This window comes from Pimephales promelas, chromosome 1 (assembly GCF_988280905.1).
Source record: "Pimephales promelas chromosome 1, fPimPro1.hap1.1, whole genome shotgun sequence".
In the NCBI taxonomy this organism is placed as follows: domain Eukaryota; kingdom Metazoa; phylum Chordata; class Actinopteri; order Cypriniformes; family Leuciscidae; genus Pimephales; species Pimephales promelas.
Window position 1 is genome coordinate 38,515,851 of NC_142769.1, and position 24,650 is coordinate 38,540,500.

The 24,650-nt window shown below is 35.9% G+C and overlaps 4 protein-coding genes across 9 annotated transcripts; 2 read left to right on the plus strand and 2 right to left on the minus strand.

Annotated features, from left to right (window-relative positions):
• hsbp1a (heat shock factor binding protein 1a) lies at positions 1-3,001 on the minus strand. 2 transcript variants are annotated; one of them, XM_089129623.1, is made up of 5 exons: positions 2,980-3,001; positions 1,695-1,833; positions 1,030-1,096; positions 508-652; positions 1-266 (listed from the first exon to the last, which is right to left on the minus strand). In XM_089129623.1, exons 2-4 carry the CDS (start codon positions 1,737-1,739, stop codon positions 531-533), a joined length of 234 nt encoding a protein of 77 aa, XP_088985749.1. In that variant the 5' UTR covers positions 1,740-1,833; positions 2,980-3,001; the 3' UTR covers positions 1-266; positions 508-530. The 2 variants fall into 2 exon arrangements, with proteins under 2 accessions (XP_088985749.1, XP_039512501.1); XM_039656567.2 differs by lacking the exon at positions 2,980-3,001 and having other exon boundaries at positions 1,695-1,876.
• A 474-nt stretch (positions 3,002-3,475) lies between these two features.
• phf23b (PHD finger protein 23b) lies at positions 3,476-7,521 on the plus strand. 2 transcript variants are annotated; one of them, XM_039656505.2, is made up of 6 exons: positions 3,476-3,969; positions 5,168-5,199; positions 5,282-5,374; positions 5,944-6,042; positions 6,316-6,919; positions 7,089-7,521. In XM_039656505.2, the coding sequence occupies exons 1-6, from the start codon at positions 3,942-3,944 to the stop codon at positions 7,280-7,282; spliced, it is 1,050 nt and encodes a 349-aa protein (XP_039512439.2). In that variant the 5' UTR covers positions 3,476-3,941; the 3' UTR covers positions 7,283-7,521. The 2 variants fall into 2 exon arrangements, with proteins under 2 accessions (XP_039512439.2, XP_039512449.2); XM_039656515.2 differs by lacking the exon at positions 5,944-6,042 and having other exon boundaries at positions 3,534-3,969.
• Positions 7,522-8,651: 1,130 nt separating this feature from the next.
• Positions 8,652-11,891, minus strand: LOC148998471 (uncharacterized). Its single transcript, XM_089129622.1, has 6 exons — positions 11,754-11,891; positions 10,409-10,625; positions 10,155-10,253; positions 9,268-9,467; positions 9,015-9,078; positions 8,652-8,916 (listed from the first exon to the last, which is right to left on the minus strand). Exons 3-6 carry the CDS (start codon positions 10,251-10,253, stop codon positions 8,878-8,880), a joined length of 402 nt encoding a protein of 133 aa, XP_088985748.1. The 5' UTR covers positions 10,409-10,625; positions 11,754-11,891; the 3' UTR covers positions 8,652-8,877.
• Positions 11,892-13,718: 1,827 nt separating this feature from the next.
• Positions 13,719-23,985, plus strand: LOC120467925 (phospholipid scramblase 2). 4 transcript variants are annotated; one of them, XM_039656544.2, is made up of 9 exons: positions 13,719-13,961; positions 14,558-14,676; positions 18,604-18,822; positions 19,234-19,310; positions 19,724-19,766; positions 20,869-21,089; positions 21,869-22,030; positions 22,157-22,321; positions 22,575-23,985. In XM_039656544.2, exons 2-9 carry the CDS (start codon positions 14,664-14,666, stop codon positions 22,632-22,634), a joined length of 960 nt encoding a protein of 319 aa, XP_039512478.2. In that variant the 5' UTR covers positions 13,719-13,961; positions 14,558-14,663; the 3' UTR covers positions 22,635-23,985. The 4 variants fall into 4 exon arrangements, with proteins under 4 accessions (XP_039512478.2, XP_039512460.2, XP_088985750.1 ...); XM_039656526.2 differs by having other exon boundaries at positions 14,607-14,676; XM_089129624.1 differs by lacking the exon at positions 14,558-14,676.
• The last annotated feature ends 665 nt before the right edge of the window (positions 23,986-24,650 follow it).

Genomic DNA, 24,650 nt, shown 5'->3' on the forward strand with positions numbered 1-24,650 from the left:
TAATTTTAAGGGGTTTTTAATAATCAGCAAAACATGCAGGAACCACATGATTTCCCCCTGTCATTACAATGAATAAATACAAAAGAAGATTTTAATATCTTAATCTTCTCACCAGTAATCCAATTAACCTTACAATATGTAATATAATATGTAATACACATGGGCAAGCACCATTTTTAATGAATTGCTTAAAAAAGATTTAATTGACATTTCATTTAAAAATTCTGATACTGCAGTAGAAGGTCTTCACTGTGTTCCTTGGCAGTCTGAAAGGGAAAAGATAACAAACGTAAACAAAACAGAAATACAAGATCACAAAACAATAACCTGACTTAAATTTACAAATAACTTTGTCTAAAAAAAGATGACTATGCATATGACTTTCTTTATATAATTTGTCACAAGCAGAAGAATCCAAATGTAATGTCAAATACGTGTTCTACTGCAATTTACAGAATATAAGTGTTCTCTAAAAAGTAACAAGGCATCTTCAACAAGTTCACTTACTAAGATGGTGTTGGTAATTGCCTTCAAGCGGTTCCAGAAGTCTCAGAGACTTTAATCTCCTCCTCTAACTCATCCACACCTGCCTGAGTCATGAGATCAGAGATGTTCTTCTCCAGATCATCGATTCGCGTACTCATCTCATCAAGTATTAGAATTAAGACAAAATCGTTTTTGAATAATCATCTCATAACCAAGCTAGGAAGCATGAAACAGGTTTTAATTGACTTTATGCACAGCTGCACTACTTCCTGAACTTAAGCCAGCTCCCTTGTTTCCTGTCTTCCATTATTGGCCAAGCTTGATTAATTCAGGTGTGTCTGATTATTGTTGCCGTGACTACTGAGGTCAGGCACACCTAAACTAATCAATTTGGCCAATAATGGCAGACAGGAAACAAGGGAGCTGGCTGAAGTTCAGGAAGTAGTGCAGTTGTGCATAAAGTCAATTGTGTATAAAACATAGCTAGTGTATTCCACTCAATTCAGCTAAAGGTCTGAGCAATTATTATATGCAAAAGGATATTTCGCCCAATGATCTGGTCTGACATGGTCTGGAACTTGTCCTGCATCTGCTGCAGCAATGTCTGTACCTGCATTGAGGAAAAGAAAAAAGAAAAATGTTAAAGTAAATATGAAACAAGCAATCAGACTAAACTTGAGCAATTTCAATAAAATTGTGAATGAACAACTAGCATAAAAGAAGTATCTAGAATCGTGTGGGTTTTGCGTGGGCTTCCCACACAGGAGTAAAAACAGCAGTTTAAGGGCATGCTCTCCACCCACGCGTGGAACTGAAACCATAGTAACAAGGGAAACCTCTCAACATCATCGTGTAACTGTAATCACAAAATATATCTGACATTGGAATCAAGAAAGCTTTCACAACCCTCCTGATAATATATTCTATAGGCTTTACAAACTACAGATTGATGAAGAAAGAAAACATATTTCCTTTAGGAACTCATTCGATTGGTCTGTCAGTCCTAGTTCAAGACACAACGATTAAGTCAGACAAGATGACACAACGATTAATTAACTCAGGCAAATCACAACACTTCACACTTTTCAATATTAAACAGTAATTAAACTATAGCCTACTTTGGCTGGTGGGGTAAGCATGACTAAATTCTAGGCGGCTGTAAAAGTGCACGACCCTGCATTGTAGCTCGGTGAAAATCAAACACTCACCACAACAGTCAGGTCCTGCGATGGTTTAAGGTCCTTCTCGGACATTATCTTCTTCAACAATTATACGTGCTTTTCCGTGTGATCAAGAGCCTTGTCAAGGCAGTGCAGTACAGTCTGTGTGAAGCATTCGAGGTGGAAACTGTCGTGGAAGCAATAGCTGAATTCGTTGTTAAGGGGTTTGGTCAGTGAACTAAAATCAATAGAGCGGTTTAAATGCATTTTTAGCTGCAATAATATATTTCATACAGGGGGCGCTCGGTGGCTCAGAAAGACCATGAGAAAGAGAAATAATTTGCAGCAAAAACAAAGACTAAAAAGAATATTATAATATCACATAAATCTGAGCAGCTGAAATGAATAGTGATTAGTGCTGGCAATTACAAATAACTTTATAAAACCTTTATTGTCAGCCTTTTGATTATATTATATAGTAGGTTTCATGTGTCAGAGCTTTTGTGTTCTCTCGCAAATGTTTTGTGTTCCCCCAAGAAACTTTGCATTCATTTGAAAAACCTTTTGAGAAGATGTATTTTTAGAGTATTTGCTCATCCGCAATACGTCTATAGGACGTTTCCTGACAGATGTCAAATAGACGTTTAGAAGATGTCTTTAAGATGTAATGATCTAGAATGTATGTTAAACTGACCTCTTAAAGATGTCTATCAGATGTTAGTAAACAGCAGATGCTTTCTAGATGAAGTGATATTTAACAGACATACGTGTGCTATCTGGGAAAAATTTTCCTGAGGGAACGCAAAGTTTATCTGGGGAACTCAAAACATTTGCGAGAGAACGCAAAACCATTGACAGATGTTGTTTTCCTCCATTTCATATTTTTTCCTTCACCATGTCCCTTTAGGGCAAGGGTGGGGAACGTTGGTCCAGGAGGGCCACTGTCCTGCAGAGTTTAGCTCCAACCCTGAAAAAAACTCAACTGATTGTAGCCTTGGTGACCCTGAAGACATTGATTAGATTGGGTGTGTTTAATCAGGGTTGGAAACTCTGCAGGAGAATGGCCCTCCAGGACCTATGTTCCCCACCCCTGCTTTAGCTTTTCAATAAATTAAGAAGAATGTTTATTTATAATTATTAGAATTGTCATTCTTTCCATTTATAAGTTTAATGACTCCACAGTGATAGCATTTGATACTGTTATGCTATTTAAGATCTTTAAGACTTTTTATGGCCTTTTGACATTATTAAGTTTTGAAATATTACCAATATGCCAGCGGTTACGCTGGCAACCCTTACAAGCTATTTCCTAGATTTAAATAATTATATTTACCAGTGACTCCTGTGCAACCACCATTTACATGTACTGTTTACAACAGTAGAAGAAGAAGTGTTTCCTGTGAACCAATGCTTTCTAAGCGCCCTAGCGCCCCCTTTCCATGTAAAATGGTTATTTCATAGCAGACAGCTTCTTAGGTTCTTATCCTCTGGTAAAACGACATTGGCAACCGGCAAGAACAGGAAAGTAAAGCCTGTCTAACAACTGATCTTACTCGGCATAGAAGGATAATGATAGTTTATAAATGTATCCCTATTAATTTAATCATGTGCATAATGTAAACACAAACCATGAAATTTGCAACAGATAGACTCAATTTCCCATGAATACAGCGACTAGCGCAATGAATCATGGGTATTGTTGTTTATTTCTCATTGCATTCAGTGCAGTCTTTCGGGAAATCTCATTGGTTGAACTACATTCCCCATTAACACTTTAGGGTAAATTTTACATCGCAACGGCAATTTCACCGCAAGGGGTTTCATGAGTCAGTTGACATCGTCGACTTTGGTGAGGCGCGCCGGGGGCGACACGCACACGTAATTTTCTTATGGGAACTTTTGCCGTTTGCCCCCTTCGTCTAAAAGGATAATAACCTAAACGCAGAGTTTATATTACTAACATTCGTTTGCAAAAAAAAAAAAAAAAAAAAAATGCTGGATCCTTGGTTTTATTATTGGTTCTTTTTCACTTGGTGGTCCGTTAGGTAATAGAAGCTGGATTTTTTTTTTTTTGCAACGCTACTTGCTGACCAAAAATAAGTTAATTAATCCTTCCAGAGACTCAAGATCCTGCGATATTTCATTGGATCCGTTTGTAAAACGAGGTAAAATCGCATTCTAATGCCCAGCTAACCAGACTAGCTGGTCAGCCGGGGCTTGCTGCGCCCAAGCCGGGCGAAGATTGACGCTGCTCGGTGTCATCTAACTGAAGAGGATCTAGTTTATTAGGCGACAATGCTTGAAATAATGTCCGAGCACCAAGGTAAGGAAAAATCTTGACTTTGATTTTAAATATTTAAACTTTAACCATGTTGTGATAACACCCATCAACGATCAGTTTTAGCAGAGTCAGCTAAGAGTTAGCAACGTTAGCAGTTAGCAGCTTTAGTACTGTAATAATTTAACATACTCTTTAAGTTAGTTGTTAAGTGTAATTTCTCCAGTAAGCTTGATTCATTGCCAGTCACTTTGTAGTGAATAATCGTGGTAATGTAACGTTAGTAGTGGACATTTTACTTGCGCTGACGATCTGGTTTATATAGGGATTGGCCAAGTTGCTATATTGTGCAATGGGTTGAAATTACTCGACTTGATTGTAGTTAACGTTAGTCGTTAAGCAGCAGCAGTATCTCGTATGATTAAAAATCATTCCTGATGTCCAACCACTGTTTTCTGTTTATTTAATTTGCACGTTTCCAAAACCGCAGTTCGCATCATTGCGCATTTTGTCTTCGCCAAGTAACGTAACGTTAACAGTTAAACCGGCTTTGTTTTTAAAGTAGTTGATGCTGTTGACCATTTTAACCCAATGCTAGGTACATGGCTTTTGTTTAATACGCAGTTCAGCGTTTTCTCTGATATTTTTATACCGTCTAAGACAAAAATGTTGCCTTTTAATATACAGGTCACTGTATTGTGCTTAGCGTTGTTTCGGCGCTTGACGCCGCGGTAAATGTATTGTCGATGGGGTCTGATCACCTCTTAGCACTTATTGACTTGTTTGTTGTAAATACTCCCTAATCAACCATATATGATTTTGTAAGAGTTTCCACACCAGTGAAGTTGTCTTGGGTTGTTTCGACGTCGACAATAAAGGCTTGAGCCACATGCTGATTCTGCTGCGTCCTTGTTCCTTTATCACCGCTTTAGCTTACTGTGTGTGTCGCTAAATTAGTATAACGTTAGTTTTCTCCACAGTGCAAATGTGTGGAGAACCCTCAAACCGTGTGGCTGTTTGGATATAAAATGGTGCTTTGAGCTCTTGAATTTTACGCCTCGATCAACAGGGTTAGCGAGGAATAGCGCACAGTTAGCCAGTTAGCTTGCCACCGAAAACGCACTTTTTACTAGGTTTGTGCCACTGAAAACGGGACGAATCAACTCCGTGCAACGCTCGCTCGGTCAAACCTGTTGTTTAGCCACGAATTAATATTATTCTTTCCCCTTCTTTTGTTACATAGATTCATTACTGAAGTGCAAAGCAGAGACTCTGGTAAGTCGAACAAGGAAATAAAAAAAACACCCTATAGATGGCAGTGCTTGTCCCAATGCTAATGATTGATGTTCATGTCCAGCCATCAGAGAGAAGAAAGAGGACAGTGGAGGACTTCAACAAGTTTTGCAGTTTTGTTCTTGCATATGCAGGTTACATCCCTTCTCCAAAGGAGGTAAGAATGGAGCATTGTTTCACAATTATTTGTTGAAGCACTTGCAAAATTCATGTCCCAAGACCTCCAAGTGCTGCAATATTTTGACATCCATTTCAGGGCATGGAGCCTGCACTAATGTGCTAGGTAGGGTTGCACCAGTCATTCATAAGTCTCTCAAGTAAAACAAGAGCATGTTGGTGCAATTCAGTAAATCTGTTATTTAATTCGAACCGTTACTACTGGTCTAAGGCTTCTGTAAAGTTTGTTTAGTTTATACTTAGAGTTCCTTCAACTAAATTTATTAGTGCAGTGCAAAAATATTTAGTCACTTGATCCTGTAACTTTGTGGCTCCTTGTCAAAACTAGGCTTAGATGTAACCTGTGCACTGTTGGTGCAACCAGCTCCTTGATTAGTTGAGGTCAACCTATACTTGTTTTGTTTTTTCAGATGATAACCAAGTTGGAAAATCTTGCCGATAACTGATTAATTGGCTGATAGTTTTTGAACTCTGGAGTTTAAAAAGATAGTGCTGAATTTATGAAATTAACAACGATGACCTACAGATGATAACAGTGATAACCTGCAGATTTACCGAGTGCAACCCATGAGTGTCCAGTCCTTCTCCTGGAAGGCCACAGTCCTGCAGAAATTGGACCCAACCCTAATAAAACACATCTGCACCAAGGTAATTAAGGTCTTCAGGATTACTGTAATCTTCTGGGCAGGTGTTTTGGGACAATTTGGAGCTAAACTCTGCAGGCTGTTGGCCCTCCAGGATCAGGATTGGACAATCCTGTTTTAACCTGTACTGTCTGTGTACAATTTCCTGTCCTCTTGAACTTTTGACTGGTCTTTTGAACCTGTATTCCTAGATGTCAGTGATGGCTTTGGTGTTTTAATACCAAATATCATCCGATCCATCCAGATTGAGATTTGTGTGGCTGTTTCTGTCCGGCAGGAAAGGCCATGGTCGGCAGCATCCTCCAGTTCTCCAAATAACTCTGGTGCTTCAGGAGAAGGCAGTGTGTTAGGTGGAGCGAGTTCTAACATGGCTCCCAGCTGGAGTCACGGCACGTCGGACTTGCACACCATCCACACCTTCGTTCGCAAGGCTCGTGCCAATAAAAGCAACAAGAGTATGCGGCGTCTCTCATCTGACAGCACCCTGATGGACAAAATGCGTTTAAAAGACTCTTTCTATGAGGACCAAGTGGCCAGCAAAGCTGAACGCAAAAAGGACAAGAAGCTGAAGCGTCTTTCTCTAGGTTCAGGCGCTGGCAGTAGCAGTAGCAGTGGTGGCGAGAAACGTGCAAGAATCAAGCGCAGTAAAAACCCCAAACAGTCCAAAGCCCTTAAGAAGCTTAAGAGCTCGGCCCACAGCGAGTCAGACTCTGAGAATGGTCTCGGCCATGAGGAGGAGCATTCGGACCCGGGAGCAATGACTGAGCGCAGACTACAGGCACAGGTGAAAGAGGAGAAGGAGGAGGCCACCCAAGAGGCAGACATGAGCTCCAGTGAAGGCGAGACTTGGATAGCAGATGAAGACATAATGGTGGAGTCAGGTTAGTTTATTAGGGACAGAGGAAGATTTAGATCAATTGTTTGTGTGTATATAAATATATACATACACGCATATATATCATTTATTTTTTTATGTGTAGGACTTAGTTTTTCTTTTGTTTTTTTATATATATATATATTTTATTTATTTTATATATCTTTTCCTTACAGGGGACGATTCGTGGGATTTAATCACCTGTTACTGCGGTAAACCCTTTGCAGGACGGCCCATGATTGAATGTAGTCAGTGCAGCGTGTGGGTGCACCTCTCTTGCGCCAAAATTAAGAAGTCTAATGTGCCTGACATATTTAATTGCCACAAATGCAGAGACTCTCGGCGGTCAAGTCAGAAAAAAGACACTTAGATGAGGGTGTTCAATGTTCATTCCCTCCAAGGTCTGAATGTTCCCGGTTCTCCAGTTTTTGTATCTGACACCATTTTCAGTTTCAAAATCCTTTCTTTTTTTGTTTTTACTTCCTTTGCAATTCTAGTTTTGGCAACTAGTTACCCATTACGTTTTGCAGTCAGAGGTCTCAAATACAGATGGAGAAATCATGTTTGAATTAATTTCTTACCTCCTGAGTTGGTATTTGACCACGAGTAGTTTGAATTGATGTGATGGCTCGTTTGTAAGCTATTTGTAAACCATCCCTTTGACACATCAAATTGACATTTGTTTGAAATGATTGGCTTGCATATTGGGTAATATTGGGCAATATTTTCCTTTGTGGGAAAAGTTAGAGGGCACCGTTTCAACCCTACAGTTTCCACAAATGTATACTATAGTGGTTGTATTGATAGTACAATTGAAAAGAGATTAAAACTAAACGCATTACTGGAAAACGTTGTCATGAATTTGCCAAAGATATGATATGAAAATTCATTATTTCTTAGTGAACTGTCCAGTTGATAATTTTTTGTTTAATTTGGATAAATGGCTTTTTTTTGAAGAATAGTAGATGTATTGTGTTAGTCTGAATGCCTTTTCCTGTTGGTGATCATACACCTTTTTAATTGCTGTTTGTCACACCCAAATGAACTTCAGTCAGCTAGCTATATTAGATCAAATATAAAGAGCTATACGAGTCATTTAAGCAGGGAATCCTTTCAGTTGCATTAATTTCTTCTAACTCTACTGGTAATGTACAGTATGTTAACCCATGTACTTTGTCAAAGAATCTATCAGAACTGTTCAATCACTTGCACAACATAGTGTTCTTTTTTTCAAGGTGTTAAAAGATTTTTGGAAGATTTCTGTTTAAGATGTGAAGGCTAGATTTAGGATCTTTGCTGAAGCTGTCCTCGAATGGAGCGGTTGTAATTGTTTTCAGGAATTATTTGGGGGTTTTAAAACTCTGAGAACTGGTTAAGATTACTCATTTATGCTAAGAGCTCTTTCATTTGAATTAGTTTGGAGACTATTGTTTGGATTTTTTTGTTTGTTTGTGAAGCAAGGGGGACTGGAAAGCCCCATAAACCGAACATCTCTTGCTTAATGTTTCAGTCTGTAAATAGCACAGATTTTGAGAAGTGTACATATGTGAAAGTGAAGAGAAAAGCAAAGCAAAAGGTATATTTTTTTGCATCTGATATCGTTTTCTTTAACTACCTGAAGAAATAAACCTTTTCTTTATTGGGCTTTGAATGTCTTATTTTCCTAATCTATCTTATTTTAATTCACAGAGACATGATGCAATTTAACACGAGTTGAAAGAATATTAGACAAGATTAAGTAGTTATCCATGGAGGTTTTATTTTGCAGCAATGCCAGTACAGCATCTGTCAGTTTGCACCCCACTAGAGGGAGCTGATAAGCTAATATTGATAAAACATAAATACAAATAAATAAGTCACAGTTCATAAGCCTGAGATGCAATGACTTAATAGAAACCAAAAAGAACTAAAACTACACAACATAATAAATTGTCATATGTGACGGTTTGTAATCTGTAAGCTTGATCACTTTGCGTCATACTCCTTAAAATCTCCAGGTTCCTCCTAAGGGGGGAAAAATATTTTAACATTAATTGGATATGCAGTCTTTATTTCAAATGTATGCAGCCAAGCCACCATGGTTTTCTCTTGTCTGAAAATACCTTTCTTTTCCAAGTAGACAAGTGGGAACTGCCAATGGGGTCCAGAGGAACAGTGATCCTCCTCCTAATGGGGAAACAAATGTTGAAAAAGTGTGAATTTAGGCCTAACATCATAGAATAGCTCATTTTGAAAACAATTTACAAATTGTAAAATAAATAGAGATTGAAAATAATTAAATTATATATAACAAAATGATTTCAAAATGTTAATGAAATAAATACATAAAGTAACTGCGTAAAGATTCCAATTGACCTCTTATCCTTGTTTTTGCGGCGGTTGCTGTTTGCCGGTTGCACGTTGATATGTTCCAAAGGGGAAAAGAAGGCAGGAGACTTAGCCGGATTGGGATCCCAGTCCCGAGTCATTTCACCTTCATTTGCTGGGAACAAGTCTGCCAGATCAGAGAGCTCATAGATGTGTGGCGACATCTCCTGATCCGACCTGTGATTGCTCTGCAGGAAATTAGATGTATTTTTAATATATCTGATATATTTTAAAATGCATCTATTTCAATGCTGTATTAAAACAGAAGTTCAGAAGTGTATTTAAATGTACGGAAGCGTATTGCATTCACTTGAAGAAAAAAATCTACTCTGTTTTTCTGAATTAATTAATTATCTCAGAATTACGTTTTTTCATGGAAAAAGGTTTTTCTGAATTAATGAGATAAATTTTTCTTGAAAAACATTTTTTCACTTTGTTTTTATGAATTAATGAGTTATTTTTGAGATAATCAAGTCATTAATTCAGAAAAACAGCAAAAACTTTTTGCATGAAAAATTCTCATAATTCTGAGATAGTTAACTCATTAATTCAGAAAAACAGCAAAAACTTTTTTCCACGAAAAATGATCTTGTAATTCTGAGATAATTAACTCATTAATTCAGAAAAACAAAGCAAAAACCTTCTTTTCCATGAAAAATTATCTCTTAATTCTGAGATTATGAACTCATTAATTCAGAAAAACAGCAAAAACCTTTTTTTCATGAAAAATTATCTCGCAATTCTGAGATAATTAACTCGTTAATTCCGTTAATTCAGAAAAACAGTAGATTTTGTTTCCTCAAGTGGATGCAACTATAAATGTGTATTCCGTTGAGAAGAGGATAAATGAAGCGTATAAGTAATGTGATATTTACTCTTTTCATTCGCAGTCTGTCTGGTATCAGGAAAGCATAAAGCTCGTCCATCAAGAAGTAGACAACCAGAATAAGTAGCAAACACCTGGAGCACGTCATCTAAGGGTACAACATCACACCAAATATTATATTTACGAAAATTGTTTAGAAATATTTGCTTGAATGATAAACTGTTCACAGTCAACACAATCAGCTGATTGGATTAGGACAAAATTCAGAATTGAATTAAAGTATATTGTGTTTCTGATATTTACCTTCTTGGTGAATTTGTCTGTCCTTGAGAAGGTTCTTCAGGGGTTGTTTGACAATCTTGCTCTGTCCGGTCTTGTCTGTGTATGTTGCCTTGCCGTCCTCTTTGTCAAGGGCATGTGTGTTTTGGGTATTTGTAGACCTGAAGCTGGGGTGGGTTTATATAGGATGACCAGGAGATGGATAAAGGGAGTCGGTGTGTCTAGCATGACTTCACCCACCCTCCAAAAAGATTAGAACATGATAAAAGCATCATTTTGGTTGTTGTTAAAATGTTAGTTCAAATTCAGGTTAACAAGTTGACAAGACAATATCTACTTCGAGGGCACCCAGAGAATATTGTAAGACACTTAAAAGTCAGTATTTTATAATGACATGTTTGGGATATTCTTATGTTTCATATATGAACAATACACAAACCATTGATTAAAATGGATATACATAATTACATTTCTGCACTGATTTTCAAATTCTGATTGACAAAGAAAACGTTTAAAAGGGTTCTATTAGGCACGTCACATTACCTTTTAGAGGTTCCAATCATGGCATAAGTTTTTTCATTAATTAATTAATTAATTAATTAATAAAGTTTTGATTAATTTCTAAGAAAATACATTTCAATAATCAATAGAAATAACCCATTAAACATGCAGCATTATTCACTCATTTAACACATTTCTCCATTGAACCTACTGGGCATAAAGGGTTCTTCAAAACTGATTCAAGAACTGTAGTGTATAGGGTTCAATGTTATGAGCAAAAACTGACATATTTCTGATATTAAAAATCTACCATATATTCTTGAAATGAATTAATGATATGCTACAAGTGAATTTAGGCAAAGTGGACATTACTTTTGAGATTTATTTATTATAGTGTTTTTAAAGAATTGTATTTGTCAATTTAAAATTTCACATTTTTTATTGAAATTTTTAAGAGTGTTAAATGAGTAAATGTAATCCAAAGATACAAATGTGAAAAACTAACATACAGTTAAACATGTCAACCTATATAAAATGAATCTCTAATATCCGCTAATAATTGTTATGGCTCTGATATTATACATCTCTAGTAATTTTATGAGACAACATGCATCCCTGTGCATTTTAGCTAGTTGAAATTCAAACAAATTCAACGTCATTTGGAGACTCTGTGTGTGGCCTGTTCAGGTATCAGATAATCTTGTCTCGCCCAATTTCAGTTTCAAAACACTGGATTCTCATCCACGTACACCGGTCTCTGTCTCATTAGGGATGGTCGTAGTATTAACAGAGGAAACACACACACACACACTCACACACAGAGAAGCAAGTAGAAAAAAAGGAGGAAAGGCCTCTGTGGATGGCCTACCAGCAGTCCGACACGTTTTCTCTTTTCCTCTTTTCCCTCCCTATCCTAATTATTGCTATTTCGGGCAACTGGGGCCACCAGACATAGACTAGCTGTTGACAGACAACCAATGGTGAAAATAAACTACCTTTACTAAACAGGGCCGCTGCAATCCGCCAAGATGTCTGTCAACAGAGACTGGGAACAAATTGGTGCCACTGATTACTCTAATTAGTGTAAAATGAGTGTGTGTGCTCATTTTTGACAATCCCGCCTTCTCGTTTCTCCCCTATAAGTACCTAGAGTTCCAAATTTAGAACAATAAAATTTCTAGAGTCCAGTGCCAGCACCAATATAAGCGTTTTTGTGAAAATTATTTGCAGAATCAATTTTTATTTTACTATGTATGTTATTTTAGGCTGCGTATTTTAACATTTATTGTAGACGAAAAAACATTCAGATGATAGAATCAGTTGTTCATTTTCGGGACTTCATTTGTTTATTCAGTAAAATCTTGACAAATATGCAGAGTGCATATTGCACTACTCTGATTTCATCCAAGGTATGGATCAGTTTTTTTCTACAGTGCTGCTCACTACATTTGCAATTCATTACTGAAAATATATTTGTCTGGTTTACAGTCTGCTCTCAGCTTTGTCTTATGGATGTTGAGTAGGTGAAAAGTGCATGCTCTTTTTTTTTTTCTTTTTTTTTTTTTTAGTGACTACTGTGTACATGCAGTCTAGTTATTACAAAACAAAATGCAGAACATTAAACCAAACATTCAATTTAAACCACAGACATGACCGGGCATAACAGGAGAACATGATTGAAGATTTGGAGCTGTTTTACAGCAGTTCTTTGTAATGCTTTGATAGACAATGTTTATCTCTGTAGTATTTTTTGGTGAGTGTCTGTTTTTTTTTTTTTTTTAATCTTTACATTGCTTTCAAATGTTTCCAACATTGTTCTTATTTGTAAGTGCAGTTTGTACAAAAATGTGCATGATTCTTTATTATCAAATGTCAACTGGTTAAAAAAAGTAATTTAAGGTGGTACTATAACAAAAATATTCTTGTAACAAACATATGACATTATCGCATTGTGCTTAATTGTCTTGAATTCTTCTGTCAACAATCAAAAATAAATATATTTTCCAAAACATACTTTTTGATAAACATTTTTTTGCTAAATATAATTGATTTTTTTTTTTAATAATTTGTTATGTTTATAAGTTGTTATTAATGTTTTTTATTTTTTGTATTGTTTTACAGTGAACTGTGTCTGGCATACTTTTGAGTCTTGACATTCACATATACAAATTCACAGCCATTTCTTTTATAAATGCTGGGTCTGTGATGATGATTAAAAACAGCCAGTAATCATTGTCAGAATGGATGAGATATAATATTTCACAGAATCTGCTCAGTTGTGCCTCCTATTGGGGAAGATAAACAACGCGTGGTAAAGCAAATGTTTGTGATTAAAACTTCAAGTGTCTCCGACTTGCCATCAGGATCAGAGGATTTACCATGTTTGACCAATAACACATGTTTTGTTTAGTGAACAATTATAGTTTTCATATATCATTTATCATATAAGACATGAAAAGTTTTTACTCAAAAGACCTTTAATCCAAAGACCAAGACAAGGTCATGGTATGAGTGTTGCATCTCATTTCGAAGCAGATTGGAGGTGTTGCTGATGGTGGTTTATTAATGTATTTAGGTGTTATATGGTTTTAACGCGTGGGTTTGACAGGAAATAATTCAGACTGGGACTGCGCATATGTTTAAACCCTCTCTGTGGGGTATGAATCGATATACAAGAACAATTTAAAAAAATAAAATTCTTCCCATTTCTTTGTCGTTTCCTGAACACTGCAATAAGCACATAAAATGTCCTCTTTTTCTTTTAAAAGTTAATCTAGTTGCTTAATAGAAATCTCGTGGTTTTCTCAGGTTTCTAATCGAATGCGTCATGAAAAGGGGAGGAGCCTGATTCATAGAGAAAGCTTCATGTTTGGGCGTAGTGTAAAAACGATACAAACAGTCTTTTTATTTTTTAGCAAAAGTGTATAGCTAAAGTGAAGGAAATGATCTAAAACTCTATTTTTCATAAATCCGAATAATCACTGCGACAAGAATAACTACTCAGTGGAGATTTTTTTTTTCCCCCTAAGGTTTATTTGAGGAGTTTCAAGCCTGCCTCAAGAGCAGGAGCTGAGATGTAAGTGAGAGTTTTTATGGTGGATTAACGTATATATTTAACGTTATAAATACATATTTTAATTAATTTTTTTTAACCTTTTTGAAGCCTCGGCTCTACAGCGTATGACACCGTTACGTTTTAAAATCCTTTTGGGGTATTTTTGTTCGCTAAATAGTTAATTGGCGATATAATTTACATTTATAATAAATGATCTTAATTCATTTAGATTAAATAGTCTCTTTTTCGAGATTTTGGATCAGTTTCTACATTTCGTTTCCTTTTTCGCCAATGCTTGACAATATTTGCCTTTTTCTTTTGTGAGGAAACAGTGTAGGCTTGACTCATACGATAAACAATATATAATATCTGTAGGCACACCCACCTGGCGTTGACGTCATAGTTGTATTGCTTCAGTGTGTTTTTCGCCATCTAACAAAAAAAAAAAAAAAAAAAAAAAAAACTAAACACTAGTTATGGTTAAATGTTTGGCACGAATCTTGCCCACGAATTTCCTTCAATATCCGGTTAGGCTTTCGTATTTCCTCATGTAAACCTGGGGCTTTTCATTTTAAGTTGGGCTTCTGTTCTTTTGGACCTGTTTTGCTTGTTTCCAGCGATTGTATTGCTCATAACACAACTTCCCTACATTTTCTTCGCCATTAGTGATCGTGGTGCTGATATACAGGCGTTGCCTCTGCAAATCGCACATCTGCATTCAACATGTCTGGACCAGGTAATGACAATAATCTGTTTGTATTTTCCTTGAAATTCAACAGCATGTTTGTAGATTTGTAGTTAGGAAACAGGAAATGCAGCAGACATGATTTAAACAACCAGTGAGTTTTGCCATAGCTGCCCCACAGTAGTACCCACCTGCTCAACTCATTCGTTGTCAATCATTGTGCTGAAAACTGTCCACACTGTCTATTTACATTTTTCCTGTCAAGTGTGATTTGTGCTGTTTCAATGAAGCTGTGAAACTGAAGGTGAAAACATTTTCTTTAGAGGTCAGTGGGAAAGGAATGCAGGAAGTGTAGCCCTACAAAAGTGGCTGTGTTCCACATTTATAAGTTTCCACTGATTATAGGGAATGTGGGGGATGTCTGTTATCCTACACCAGGAACTGGCTGTGGCTTTAGTTTTACCTTAAACATGTTTGTCTGATCATACAAAACTGATATCTGTAAATATGTGGTCTCTTCGGTGCCTTGTGGCCAAAATGTTGAAGATCAAACTCAGTTTTTAAAATAAATGTATGTGTAGTGTAGTCATGATAAGGTGATCTAAAATCAGTCAATGCACAGTGTATGAGCAAGAACAAGCTAACATACTTTAGGTGTATCAAATAAAAAACTACATGGTCTTTAAAACTGTAAAAATGTTAAAAATGTGATTTTCAACAACAACACAAAATCATATTTCCCTTAACATTCTGCCAGTGCTGAGGTTGGCCACATCAAATTTGAAAGATAAAATCGGTAAATAGAGTGTTAAAATAATCAAGGATCTCGCTCACTTGCCTAAGTTGTTATCCCTTTAAAGTATTGATGACTGCTTTATGATATGATGTAATTACATTTTTTAAATTTCATTTAAAGGGAAAAGTAAAAAATAAGGGTGGACAATAAATTGACGGACAAGCTAAAGACAGATTTAGAGATTGTAATTATTAAAATACATTTAATAAATGGTAAAATAATATACATTAAATAGAATCATTACTGATGCTCAAACAACAAAGAAAAATGGTGAGATGTGGTGGTTCAAAATGCTGTAAAATCTTATTTTTTAACAACATCAATATGCTTAGAGTTCAATTTGTGTTATTTATGACAAAGACTTTAAAATTTCAAATTGATATTGTTAATTATTTTAAGGCAGTAAGATCATGTTCTGTACGGGGCAAAGAAAATGCATTGAAATGACTCTACCATGAGAGTAAATGTATCATGCACTTAATTCAGAGCAGATGATTGTGTTCTATCTTTCTTACTAAAAAAATATTCCAAGTCCCATCTACACCAGACTGTATTTTCCTGCTAAATCGGCAGTCAAGTGATTCCTTAACCCCATTAGGTGTCGTTCTTTGGAGCAACTGTGTTCTTAACAAGCTGGGGAATTCGTCAAGCATACTGACACTATTTAGTCCATGTTAAGAAAGTGGATCTTTCTGTTGCTAAAGAGCTTGCCTCATCCATTGTCCTGGTGAATTACTCAAGTCATGAAATGTTTATTTAAGTAGCACTGAAAACAGGAATGGCAAGAAGGGAGTGTTTAAAAAAATACAATCACAAAACATGTGGTGTCAATGTCTTGTAAATGTCAATGGTTTGATCAGGGATGGCCAAGGATTGTGCTGTCATAGTACTATGCAGGAAGTCTGTTTTGAGGAGTGAGTTGGGGGAGGGTTGTAGCAGTGCCATAGAAGAACTATGTTCATAATGGAACCATCGACGCCAATGAAGAACTTTTTATTTTTAAGAGTGTACGCAAATTTACTTTCTCTTAGATTCTCTTTTCATATAATTGGAATAGGGGATGTCTGAAGGCAATTTATTGAGCTAGTCTGAATAATAAATTACTTGAGAGTTTTTTCCCCCAGCACTTAACGTAATGCTTTGGGCAATGGATGTGATTTATGAACGGGAAGATAGCATGATGGAAGCAGGTTGCAATTCCATGTGGCAGGTCTTGAGAATCTAATTAGTAACGATTGAGGGCTTAGATTAAATGTGAGCTCAGCTGGTCTGCCAGACGACCCTGAAAGCGCCCCTGCCATTTATCTGTAAGCTTCATAACTTCAGCAACAAGCAATGTGTCATGAATGTTGTCCAACACATTGGTACAATTTCTAACCATTACTGGTTCAACAATCTCTTAATTCAGCGATTCCACTGTGTGAGTGGTCAGGAATTGTTGGGCAAACTACTCTTTCTCAACCTTAAAGGACAAGTTCGGTATTTTACACTTAAAGCCTGGTTTTAAGATTGTTTCTGATGAAATAGAATGGAATTAAGATTGAAATTGGGACACATGCTGCTGGCCCGAGAATTGTCGGTTTCTGTGGTATATTAAAGGAAATATAATAATTTGTGCTATCTGGTTGACAGGGAGGTCTGATTTTCTTATGGGGTTCTTTGATGCTGGTGTTCAAAAGTATGCTATAACTTATTCTCAAAAATTATATTATATAATTTGAGATTGTAATACTTTTGCATGCAACCTGTATTACTAACTCAGAGAAACTGAGCCTTCAAAACAAACAAACAAACATCAGAAAAGGTACTTTGTTTATTAGATGCTTTGCCATGGGGGTCTCCCTTTATTATAAATGATAACGTTTTAAGGGTTGCAATTTGAGGTAATGATTAATTATATATATTTTTTTAAATAAAGTTTGTTATGCAGAAATTACATATTTGTCCTAATTGCTGGCACTCAGTTAATGCTCATTTTCATCTACTTTAAATGTCTGAAAAAACATAGTGTGGTTGTTGTCAATATTGTTACAATGAATCATTCATGGCCCTTTTTGTTATTGGTGGCTATTTTTGTTTTGTTTTTTTCCATTGGAATGTCTCACATGTACACTGCAGTCTAAAATAGATCCAGTCCACAGAACATGGGAGGCCTGCATTAACCATCCCTAATCATACAGGAATTACCAGCATACATGCATAATTCTGTGTGTCTGTATTTATTTATTGATTGAAAGAGAATAAATCAGTCAGTTGTTCTATTCATTTTACAATCCACTGCATACCAACTCCGATCCCAGTGATTAGGCATAGTGTTGGGATTTTCACTGACAGCTTGAATACAGGCTGAAACATAACATACATTCCAAGTCTTCAGGACTTTCTACAGCATTTTAGGGTCTGTTTATGATTTAAGACTAAAAAGATGCTGACTTATGCAAAGTAACAAAGTACAGGTGGGAGTAAATCAACAACAGAGTAGCTCAAAGACTACAATATAGGGCTGTCAAATGATTAATCGCGTTTAATCACATCCAGAATAAAAGTTTGTGTTTACATAATATATGTGGGTGCAGTGTGTATAATTATTATTATATATATATATATATATATATATATATATATATAAACACACATGCTTGTATATATTAAAGAAATATTTCATGTATTTACTCTATATAGATTTATATATAATTTATATTATATTATATATAAATATAAGTATTGTATATGTAAATAATATTTTTTTCTTAAATATACATGCATGTGTGTGTATTTATATAAAATAATTATACACAGTGCACCCACATATAATATGTAAACACAAACTTTTATTTTGGATGTGCTTAATCGCAATTAATCGTTTGACAGCCCTACTACAATATGTGTAGAGTTTCTGACTTCAAGCCATACAAGCACTAAACCAACTCCACCATCTCCTCAAAAACATCCCTATTCATGACATAACACGACACAAATCTAGCAGACTTGCATGTACCAAATGTGTGATTTAAATAAACAACTAAATAAAAGCCAAGACCAGATACTGTACCTTATAATTTAAACTTTGTTCCCCCCTGATTTTTACATCATTGCTTAATATTTCTTTTCATAGTAAAGCTAAATAAGCATTATTCTAACATTATGGTTTTCTCTTTGCATTTGAAATTGTGTTAAATCAGGCTACCCATCTCCAAACCAGCCTCCGTATCCCATGGCCCAGGCAGGCGGACACTCCATGCCCCCCTATCCCGTTGGAGGTTATGGAGATCCAGGATATGTGCCCCCACCTGCAGGGTTTCAAGTAGGGTACCAGCCAGTTCCAGATCAGCCAGTTATGTATCAGCCTGGTCCAGTTGGTCCAGTTAGTCCAGCATCGCACCAGGGCCAGCCGTATGGAGGTAAGCATGTCTAATTTATACTTAAACAAATGCGTTTTTAAAAAAAACGGTGGTAGGTTAAAGGTTCATTTGTATACTATTATCCTATTAAATATGCATTATATATTAGTATACTATATATATATATATATATATATATATATATATATATATATATTACATTACTATTAAAAAAAAATATATATATATATATATATATACATACTACTATAATATATCTTAAGCACTTAAAAAGCTATTATTTACAAATCATTGCTGAAATAATTTTAATAGTATGGATTCATTGAAAATGTGCTGTTTTTCTAATATCCACACATTCTATTGAACTTTAATCCTATGAAGACAATGCAAAGCATTTTGTGCATTATGCAAGCTGACTAATTGTGATGTGCCTTTATCAACCTTCTCTAGCACCTGTAGCTGCACCAGTAGCTGCACCAGTGACAGTGCCTGCTGGAGTACCACCTGGTCTGGAGTACCTCACTCAGGTAGGTGTATTATAGTCATGTCGGAAAGATAGTATTTATGAGTTGAACTCCCCTGAATTCCACCACAATGTCATAGTTCTGAGAAGGAATCTTGGGATTTTATTCTCTGTGCCAAGAGTTTCTAAGTTGGGAGGCGTATCTGTGTGAGTGCAATAGATGCTGCATCTCTAGTTGATGATAAATTATTGAAATGTATGAAATTACTATTATTTTATTTATAATAAAATGTGCTGTACAAAAAAATATGATACTATTATATTACACATATGATGCCTTCAAAAATTGAATAACAACACAAAACAAACCTGATGAGCATTCATTATTTATCTTTTTATAAAAGGGGAGTTGGAAAAAGGAAAGGTACATCGCCATCTTTCTTGTTTCTTGTTACTAGTATATTCTTTGCATTTCAGATTGACCAGATCCTTATTCATCAGAAAGTGGAGTTGTTAGAGGGTAAGTCTTTTTGTTTATTATGTACAGTGTTGTGCCTGAACGCGTTCATATTTTGGGCGAAAGTGAACTGAACGTACTGTATTACTGCCAGATGAACTTTACTGTGAACTCGTTCATTCTGGTGTCTGTGAACGCACGCTGTCTCAGTTTAACTTCGTACAATACACCTTATTCATGGCAGCGCCATCTTTGTTTTTTTAATGAGAATGAAAGCGAGGCTGTGAGGGATAGACATGCATCTCTTCAATGGGCTGTACTATTATTTAATGTGTTTTCGTTTTGTTCTGCTCATGAAACACTGGAAAAATATCTTTCCAAGAAATTTTAGTTGACAAAAAACTCCCGACAATATAAGCTGTGGAAAATTGTAAGTAATCTAGGAGCTTTATTCAGCTTTTTACAGCGGATGCCATTGAAAACACAGTGGGTCTATCCCTCACAGCCTCACTTTCATACCTGTCATGGCGCTGCTCTGAATAAGGTCTATAGGGTGCCAGATTTCTATAGAGCCTTCCAGGCGAAAACCCGGCTAAAACACATGTAAACAGGCCTTAATATGTAGCAAAAAAAAAAACATCCAATCTGGCAACACAAGCCACCAGTGTCGCACCGCGGCCGCCATCGACAAAGCAGCGAGCGAAGAGGCGTCGTATGATCATTTAAATGGTTTTATGACGGTGGGAAAAATCTTACATTTCTGTGCAAACTTGCCCGTCGATAAAATAATTGTTGTCTGTGGTTGTATATGGACAGTGGCATTAATTAAAAACAAAAAAACAAAAAAGAAGCTTGCAACATATGGAGAAAAAAAAGAATTATGAACTATGAACTGAACCAGTTCATTTTAAAATGTGTGGTCTGAACTTCGAACTAGTTCATGTAGAAAGTGAACTTTCCCAACACTGTATATGTAGTTGAAACGGGTTTACTATATTTCATTAAAGCACACGCTGCCCGTTTCTATTTTTTAACCCTGAGACAATTGTAGTCACTGTTGCTTTTTTGCTACACTGTTAAACCAGAGACTTGTTTTAATTCATAGTTTAATTGTAAAAAAAAAAAAAAACTTCAACTTCTCTGCATACTTTTTGGTCCTCTACAGCATTCCTTGGCTTTGAGACCAACAACCAGTATGAGATCAAGAACAGCCTCGGTCAAAAGATCTTCTCTGCCAAAGAAAAAAATGACTGCTGCACACGCAACTGCTGTGGTGCCCTGCGCAGCTTTGACATGAAGATCAAAGACAACACTGACCGAGAGGTCATACGACTCATCCGACCTTACCGTTGTGTCTCCTGTTGGTGCCCCTGCTGCCTGCAAGAGGTATGGCTAGTAGACAAGTCATATCAAAGCTAATGTAAGGTTAACCCTACATTGCATAAAGTGGGTGTGTTGAATTATGACTATTTTTGGATAAATGTTTTGTCAATATTAATGTAAGGGAAGTTACAGTTAAGCCACATAAAGACCAGCATGCTCAATGAAGAACAGGAGTCTAAGTTGAAGTTCAGTCATTGAGTTGACTGAGGACAAAGTTTTCCATACTTGCAGAGGTCATAGGAAATGAGTAAGAGGACCCAGCCTAGAACTTGCTTAAGATACAGAAAAACTAGTACTTATAGCTGTAGTTCCCAAAGTGGGTGTCTAGAGTAGACAACATAATGCGTATTCAGTACCTTTGTCCATATTTTCAAATAGTTTCTGCCGGTAAAATCAGACGATTTGTTCCAATTTGGCGGTTTGAAAGGGTGGGATCTAGTGCTTGTAGTCTTTACAGAAATCCCCCTCTCTTACACTTTTTCCTACAATGACGGAAAATGACGATTTTTGCGTCATTGTGGGAGGAAGTGAAAAAGGTAAATAGCGGATTTCTCTCGTCTCGGGTAAATGAGAGAGTGTTGACTCCCCCATTCAATAGTATGACTGGGTTTCTAACAATGGAAAGCTTAATGGAAATGGGTGGAGTGTCCCTTTAAAGAACCTTACTGGCACACACAGCGATTAGCTTAAAAATCTATTTGGGTATTGCTATACATTTATCATTTGTTATGTATGTACTTTCTGTAAATAACAATGTCTTCTTTTGAATATGTCACCTTCAGATGGAGGTACAGGCCCCCCCTGGAACGACCATAGGGTATGTGAAGCAGGACTGGCACCCCTGTTATCCAAGATTCTCCATCCAGGGGGCCAACAAGGAGACTGTGATGAAGCTCGAGGGACCCTGCTTGGCATGTAACTGCTGTGGTGATGTGAACTTCGAGGTAGCTATTTAGAATTGCATTGAAATTGAAATTCAAAGGCAGACGTTATTAGGACATCAAGCAAAATCTTGCAAATCAAGCAAAAGCTGGTGGGTTCTCACCATAAAGTCTTATTTCTTTCTTTAGCTCAAAGGCAAGGACGGTAGCGGGAAGCCTATCGGTCGAATCAGTAAGCAGTGGAGCGGCCTGTTAAAGGAAGTCTTCACTGACACTGACAACTTTGGCATTCAGTTCCCTCTGGACATGGATGTTAAGATGAAGGCTGTACTTTTGGGCACTTGCTTCCTTATTGTGAGTATTAAAGTATTAAATTACTTGACTATTAAACAACACATTTAATGATCCACACATTAGATGGTAGTCTGAAGTGCTTGGTAATGCCGTAAAGGGCATTCTAGTAAGTACAAGAGCACAGATCCTTTACCATTATGCAACTACGATCAATATACAAATATAAAATAGAAATCACATGGACTAGAACACATTCTTCCCCACTGGATATCTGTTCTGACTCTTTGATTTTGCTTTCTTTTTCTTTTCATAGGATTTCATGTTCTTTGAAAAAGTTGGAGACACAAACCAGCGCAATACTGTGTTCTCTTAGAGCTCCTGAAAAGTTACTTATAAAGGAACATTTTCAACTAACTCTCATCACTTCGCAAACATTTAAGGTATTTTTTAAACTGATGAAATTCCCAGTCTGTGGATGACCTCTAAGTCTGGACTTCCTTTATTTCCTGTGTTTTCTTAAGTAACCAAACTTTATAGAAAGCTGCCACTGCAGTGAACCCGAAGGACATGTTCATGGTCATTTTATAATAAAACACATGACTAGCAATATTTGTAATGACAGCTGAGGTATCATGAGTAGCTGTTCACTGGTGCCTTTAAAACAGTCATTGAGTAAATCACTGAACAAATTACTGTTACAGCACACGCAGCTAACATTTGTATGTTTTGTTAACTTTTTTTCTTAGAAATAAACCATATGCATGTTTTTTTTTTCTTTTTCTCATACATAAGGTATATTTTTCTGTCTTTTTTCAGAAGGAAATTCACTTTTATTGTGTTAAATGCAAAGCATTTTTGTAAATGTACACAAATGTTCCTTCCTACACACACAAATAGTGCATGATGTAGTGGGCAGTACAGCTAGCAAGTTACTGACTTGAGGAAAAAAAACAAGTTGTTTTAAAACTGGCAAAAAGCAAAATTGTATTGACTATTAGGGTTTTTTTTTCCCAGTGTGTGAAGAAATAGTGTCCTACAGGAGGCGCTTGGAAAACCAGCCTCCCATTGAACCACTCTCAAATCTTAGGATGGTCTTAAATATTAAATGTTTGCCAATGAAATGAATGAGTAGCATGAAATACAAATTACAATTCAGGAAATTATTCTAAAAACTATTAGTCAGTTTTATGTCGTTACGTAATATATGGCAATGTTCTTGTCCTGGTTTGCTATATATTGACTGGCCTTCTGTCAATATGGGAATATATCAAATATAGATAACAAGATAAAAAATATGCAGAGTTTGGAGTGTTAACACTTTTTGTTTAACGTCTGTGTTTTGGTCACTATTTTGCTTAAACTTAGATTTTTTTTTTTTTGTCTCACATTATACACTGCAAATTAGAGTTGATCTCTAAAGTAAGTAGGCTACCAGTTACATTGTAACAATAATAGTAAGACATCAGTTTAAAAATGTTGTACACAAATGTTGTCTGTTTTTCTATGATTAACATAGAAAATGTATAAATCACAAATTTTCTATGTTAATCATATTTACCAGCACGGTAGCTAATTACTAATTGTTTCAACTGACCGTTACAAAACTCCCTGGTCTACCCATCGATAATCCATGTACATGTGTGTCTTTGTGTCTATGTGTTTATATTCATTTCTATATTGTACAATATTAGTGTAACATTATACATAATAAACATATACAATTATGTTGGTGATTTGTGATGTTTTTTTTTTTTGACTGGATCTAGGAAAAGTTTCAAAACAGGCATATTGTTGCACTGTAAAAAAAAAAGATTAACTTCAACACTGCTTTAGTGTCACTTTAACATTCTGTAGTGTGACATTCTGTATTCTGTAACACACTGAGCAATGTTCATTTACACTGAGGATTTTTATGGGGTTAAGATTAAAAAAAAAGACATAATAATCTGATTCTTAATCTGCATTACAGATTTAATAATTTGTAAATTCAGTTTATGGATCTATATAAAAATAGAAAAGTACTGTTTAATAAAAAAAGGTAATCTGTTAAATTATTTCCAGAAAATACATACAATAAATTGCACCTACTAGAATAGTTTAACTCAATAGAGGAACAATTTTGAAAGTTAATGTTTATTGAATTATTGAATAGAAGCACTCAAAAAAAATGAATGAGGAAGGTTGTGCACTTTACATAATATATTTACATATTTTAATTGTTTGAATGAGCATGTTAATTTTAGCAATCAAGATGCTAGTACTGCTAGCAAATAGCTGGCTATTGTCTATCAATTTAATTATGTGTCACTCAAATAAATGAAATATTATTGGATGAATGAATATAACAAATACCTGAATCATGCCAGGAAGCCTTTAAAAAAATCACTTT

Bases quoted from the DNA above. Each gene is read 5' to 3' on its own strand.
- hsbp1a (XM_089129623.1), bottom strand. From the start codon at position 1,739: ATGTCCGAGAAGGACCTTAAACCATCGCAGGACCTGACTGTTGTG. The intron at 1,097-1,694 runs GTGAGTGTTTGA...TCCTCAATGCAG, and splicing joins CGCAGGACCTGACTGTTGTG to GTACAGACATTGCTGCAGCA. The intron at 653-1,029 runs ATATCCTTTTGC...TAATTCTAATAC, and splicing joins AGACCAGATCATTGGGCGAA to TTGATGAGATGAGTACGCGA.
- phf23b (XM_039656505.2), top strand. From the start codon at position 3,942: ATGCTTGAAATAATGTCCGAGCACCAAG. The intron at 5,375-5,943 runs GTAAGAATGGAG...GATAACCTGCAG, and splicing joins ACATCCCTTCTCCAAAGGAG to ATTTACCGAGTGCAACCCAT. The intron at 6,920-7,088 runs GTTAGTTTATTA...TTTTCCTTACAG, and splicing joins AGACATAATGGTGGAGTCAG to GGGACGATTCGTGGGATTTA.
- LOC148998471 (XM_089129622.1), bottom strand. From the start codon at position 10,253: ATGACGTGCTCCAGGTGTTTGCTACTTATTCTGGTTGTCTACTTCTTG. The intron at 9,468-10,154 runs GTAAATATCACA...AATTTCCTGCAG, and splicing joins ACAGACTGCGAATGAAAAGA to AGCAATCACAGGTCGGATCA. The intron at 8,917-9,014 runs GTATTTTCAGAC...TTCCCCCCTTAG, and splicing joins TGTCTACTTGGAAAAGAAAG to GAGGAACCTGGAGATTTTAA.
- LOC120467925 (XM_039656544.2), top strand. The intron at 18,823-19,233 runs GTAAGCATGTCT...AACCTTCTCTAG, and splicing joins CCAGGGCCAGCCGTATGGAG to CACCTGTAGCTGCACCAGTA. The intron at 22,322-22,574 runs GTGAGTATTAAA...TTCTTTTCATAG, and splicing joins TGGGCACTTGCTTCCTTATT to GATTTCATGTTCTTTGAAAA.